We start from the raw sequence: 4,721 nt of genomic DNA, 5'->3' as shown, positions 1-4,721 counted from the left end.
GGGCACGCGCTCGTCCCGCGGCTTTGCCCCGCCGCCGCGCGGCCTTTCCCGCGGCCAGGCCTCCCCTCCTCCTCCTGCTGCCTTATTTTATTTATTACTATTTTTTTTTGCCGGCCCTGGCTGAGGGGAGCAGCCCCTCCGCGCGCCCCCCGAGCCGAGCACCCCCCTGCGCCAGCAGCCGCAGCGCCAGCCGCTCCGCCGCGTAACGGGAGCCGCGTTAAAAAACTTAAAGGCTCTTCCCGCAAGCCGGTGACTGACACAAATGGAGTTCGTATTTAATCATCTGTTAACTCGTTGTCTATTATAGCTCTTTAATAGCACCATAGATATTCTTAATGAAGCATGATTTAAGGTATTTACAGCTCCAGGACCGACAGACATCACTCACAGTGTGCAGGTAATGAGGCGTAAAACAGCTCTGGAAACCGTAAAAATGGGAGAGAGGGGGGGAGCCGAGCAGCTCCAAGCTCAATTGTTCCAGGGTTTGTTTTAAAATGTTTAGGCATTTAAAGTCATTTTGGCTTTTCCGAGGTGCCTGGCAGCAGCAGGTTCAGCGCTCGCCGCCACCGGTAAGCCCTGCCGCGCCGCGGGCCAGACCCGTCGCTCGAAAGCAGGGGAACGGGCAAAGGCCGGAGCAGGTGGAAAAAAAAATCCATTTTTCATGCAGGTGCAATTAGCCAAGGGGGAATTAGCAGGTGCAAACCTATATGCACTAGCAACTGTAGCTGGTGGGCAAAACGCGGCCGCGTAAGCAGCCCGGCCGCGGAGAGCAGGCGCGAGTGGCGCGGGGCCGAGGGCGCCGGGGCCCGCGGCCGGGAAGCGATGGGCCTTTTCTTCGCTTGTTTGCAAATGTCACCCTGCGAGATCTTCCCCCTCCCCTTAAAAAAAAAAAAACAAAAAAAACCCACAACCCACACAACACAAAAATAAAAAAAATCCCACCCAAACCCAAGCCAAGATTGGGAAAATAATTTGTGACTGAGGTGCCATTCTGCATCAAAATATTTTTTCAGGAAATGTCAGATGTCACCAATCCATATGTCCCCCCGTGTGATAGTAATTGGGTTGGAAGGCAGCACTCCGTCGCAGGGGCCGCTCGCCGCCKCCTCCTCCTCCTCCTCCTCCTCCTCCTCGCGCGCCGGCTCGCAAGCGTGCCGCTTCTCCCGCGTGCGTCCGCCGGCTCCCGCGCCACGGCGAGCCGCCCGTCGTTAACTCGCCCCCGAGGGCGTCTCCTCGCGCCGCCGCCGAAGCGGCCGGGGAGAGCGGAAAGCGGGCACGGAGCGGAAAGCGGGGTGCAGGAGCGCGGGGGGCTGCCTGGGCGCAGCGCCGCCGCCGCGGCGGGAGCAAGGCGGCGGGGTGGAGCTGTCCTTCCCGGGTTTAAAATACRTATATTTATAAATATATATATACACATATATATGAATGCCTTTTTGCATTGGAGAAAGTGAGCTGCAAATCCGTATTTGCAGCGGTGGGGACCCCTCGGAAGATGCTGCTGCTCCCTTCGCTTTGCAAATCGCCCCCTTCTTTAAGCATCTAGAGGCCTCCAGACTTTCCAACACGCTGAGCCTCTTGCTTTAACAATCCCGGGTTAATCAATTATCACGAGGACGTTTGGGGGCTGCGTGGGCTGGGCCGCGGCGAGCCCCGGGGAGGCGCGCRGGGAGGCAGCCGCGGCTCGAGCGCGGGCTCCGGCCGCCCGCGCAAGCCCCGCCGCCGAGCTGTTTTGCAAGGGGAGCCGAGCGCGGAGGCGCTGGGGTTGCGGCGTAAAACAGCAAGGCGGAGACCTCTCCGACAGCTCCACCGCGCCGCTTGCCCCCGTGGCCGCCCCGGGCTCGCCGCGCGGCGGTTTTCGCCTTCCCCGCCGCGCTGCTAGCCAGCGAAGAAGGAGCTAGAATCTCTCGCTGGCCAAGTAGCAGCAGCAGAATCGCTAACCGTGTGCCCGTTATAGAAACTTTTCAGTACTGGGGACGAGCCAAGAAAAAAGCCCAGATTGACTCTCAGCTCTCAGCTGGCGCTCGCAGCGCTTCCACCCCGCGGGAGGAGACGGCGCGCGCCGGCTCGCGAGCGGCTCCGCCGCGGGCTCTGCTCGTCGCCCCGGGTTTTGCCCCTTCGGTCCCGAGACGCYGCTGCAGCCGGGGCTGCTCGGGGCTTGCAAAGCCGGGAGCTGGCGCCGACAGCCGCCGCCGCGGCGGGGGTCCCGGAGAAAGGGGGCAAAGCCGCGGGCGCCGGGGCAGCCCCCCCCGTTCCCGGGACGCGCCGTCACCCCGGCTCTCGGCTCGCGCTGCGGGGAGCGGAGGGCTCCGCGCACCAAAAGCCCCTCCGGCCCCGGTGCGGCGCGACCGGGGAGGGACCCGGCTCCGACCCGGCTCCCCGACCCTGCGGCAGGGCTCCGGCCGGGCCGGCCCGGAGCCGCGGGCGCCGCCACCTTTGCGGGCCGCAATCTGCACCAAATTGCGAGCCTGCTGTTAACTTCGCTTGCACTCTATTCTCGTGTTTGCTGTTATTTTTTAACACTTTTTTTTCCTCCTTTTTTTTTCCTCTTTTTTTGCATAAAAGCACTATCCTCTCCCCAGAGCCTGCCTGTAGCGAAGGCATGGTCTGTACAACTGCAATTATTTCGAAGAACAGATGGAGTGAGGAGCAGAAAGTCTGTTAATAGTAATAGAAATGCTACATGTTAACCTGGACAGCACACGATGACAGTCCCATGACTACACGTTCTGTTCCCACCAGCTGGGCTCCCCGGCAGGAACGCGAGATGCAGAGCCGCCGCGCTCAGCCGCGCACCCTCCCCAAGCCCCAGCTCAAATTCCTTCACACGCGCGGCGCCGGGTTTTTGGGCTGCCGGGCTTTTTCCACCCTCTCTGCTCGCCTCCCCTCCCGCTTCCATGCAAATTCCCCGCTCGGCGCCGGCTGCGAGTATTTCCCTTTTCCCGGGATGCTGCCGATGCAACCGGTGGCGCCTGCGGGYGCCGAGGGGCTGGAGGCTCCCCGCCGCCGCGTCCCGCGCCTCTGCCCGGGCGGCCGCCCAGGCGCTCCCTTCTCCCCCCGTTCGCCCCGTGCAGAGGTTGCAAAAGCGAGCAAAATAGGCTGTCTTGGGCCCAGTAATCCCTCCGTGAAAATCCCTGCCTGGTTTCCCAAGTGACAAGGGGATTTAGCCGCAGAGCCCCGGCAAGTTTCAATGGGAATCGCACGGCTAAATCCCCGAGCGGTTCAGGAAATCGCRGCCCTGGGGCGCGCTGCAGCTGCGCGCGGCGCTGCTGGCCAGCTCACAGATGCACCTTGAGGTCTCGTTAGGATATAGATCCCTTAATCTAGGGGCTTGCAGGATAATCCGCAGCCTGAGGTCCTGCCAAATCCCCCCAGCCCTGCCGGTTTCCTTTCCGCAGCCTCGAGAGGTCACTTCCAACCCAGCTGCGCTCCGCGGCCCCGCAGAGCGAGGCCGTCCCGCAGCGCCGGGCGCCAGCGGGTCCGTGGCTCCCACAGTGACCCACTCCGTGGGTGCCTGCTCGGCTGGCACGGCCGCCGTGCCGGCAGGGATTGCTCCCCGCGACGCTCCCGGAGCCCCTCGCCGGCACCCGGGCATGCCGTGCCGTGCCGTGCCGTGCCGGCGGGGATTGCGCCCCGCGACGCTCCCGGAGCCGTTCGCCGTAAGCCGGGCACACCGGCGGGGCCGGGCTGGTTGCAACATCTGCCTTTAAGGATTGGGAAGGGCTTTTGCCCTTGGGATGAGGTTGCCCAATTCACCAGGTGTGCAACAGGGGAGAGGCTTGGCCTCCTTGGGACATCTCCAGGGTGTGTCGTTATCCCGGCTCAGCAGCGCTGGCAGCTCCTGCCGGCTGCAGCGTGGCTGCCCCCAGCGTCCTCGCAGCCCTTCGCTCRGGTTTTATTTGGTGGCCCAGCAGCGACAAGGGCTGGCTTCGATTTTCTGCTCTATCCCGCTTCCCCTGGACGGGARCGCAAACCTCCGCGGAAAGCGCCGTGCGCCGCGGCATGCCTCTCGCGCCGCGCTGCTCTGCGGCATGGTTAGAGGGTGACCGCGGGGAGGAGGAAGCGCTCCTCGCTGCCTGGTCTTCGGATGAGAGACAAAACCCTATTCTTCCTCTGCAAGTGCTTGGGAGAAATTTAGATCACAAGAAACAAAACGCCCGGGGAGGGTTTCTGGGTCTGGGGTTCCCCAGTGGCACGTGGTGCGTAGGCTGTTGATGGCCTTATCCAAGCGTTTCGCCCGACACCACCATTAACGCATGCGTGTGTGTGTGCCAGAGAGAAAACGCTGGGTTTGGGGGCCCCCAGGCTCCCGGATGGTGTGGCTCCCRGCCGCGAGGCCGGGGCGCACAGCGGTCCCCCCCGCGCGCGCCCCGCGCCCATCGCACTCTCCTCCTCTCTTGCAGAGCAAGAAGTACGTGCTGATCATGGTGGACCCGGACGCTCCCAGCCGAGCGAATCCGAGGAACCGCTTCTGGAGACACTGGCTCGTCACCGACATCAGAGTGAGTGCTCCTGCCCTTTCCCCCAAATCTCCTGCCGGCGACGGTGTCAGCTGCCGGCCTGGGGAAGTGCCGCGTGCTTTAGGTGATCCTACGTCACTTGCTTTGTGTGTTCCTCTGGTGCTTGCTGGATGCGGTCCTATGGTGCTTGCTGGACGTGATCCTCTGGTGCTTGCTGGATGCGATCCTCTGGTGCTTGCTGGACGTGATCCTCTGGTGCTTGCTGGA

At 62.9% G+C, this 4,721-nt stretch overlaps 1 protein-coding gene and 1 long non-coding RNA gene across 2 annotated transcripts in view; both read left to right on the top strand.

Moving 5' to 3' along the window:
- PEBP4 (phosphatidylethanolamine binding protein 4) overlaps positions 1-4,721 on the top strand; it is a gene marked incomplete at its 3' end in the record, with an annotated part of 36,554 nt that overhangs the window by 16,390 nt on the left and 15,443 nt on the right. Inside the window, exon 4 of the mRNA XM_085301010.1 lies at positions 4,398-4,496. Within this exon, the coding sequence (XP_085157136.1) occupies positions 4,398-4,496 (99 nt within the window). The remainder of the gene's footprint in view (positions 1-4,397; positions 4,497-4,721) is intronic.
- LOC146598044 (uncharacterized) overlaps positions 4,527-4,721 on the top strand; it is a 2,377-nt gene continuing 2,182 nt past the window's right edge. The window contains exon 1 of the long non-coding RNA XR_014895336.1: positions 4,527-4,578. This is a non-coding gene — a long non-coding RNA (uncharacterized LOC146598044). The remainder of the gene's footprint in view (positions 4,579-4,721) is intronic.

Source organism: Rhea americana, unplaced genomic scaffold (genome assembly GCF_003343005.1).
Source record: "Rhea americana isolate MKP2758 unplaced genomic scaffold, rheAme1 scaffold_171, whole genome shotgun sequence".
NCBI lineage: Eukaryota > Metazoa > Chordata > Aves > Rheiformes > Rheidae > Rhea > Rhea americana.
This window is presented reverse-complemented; position numbering and strand designations above follow the sequence as displayed.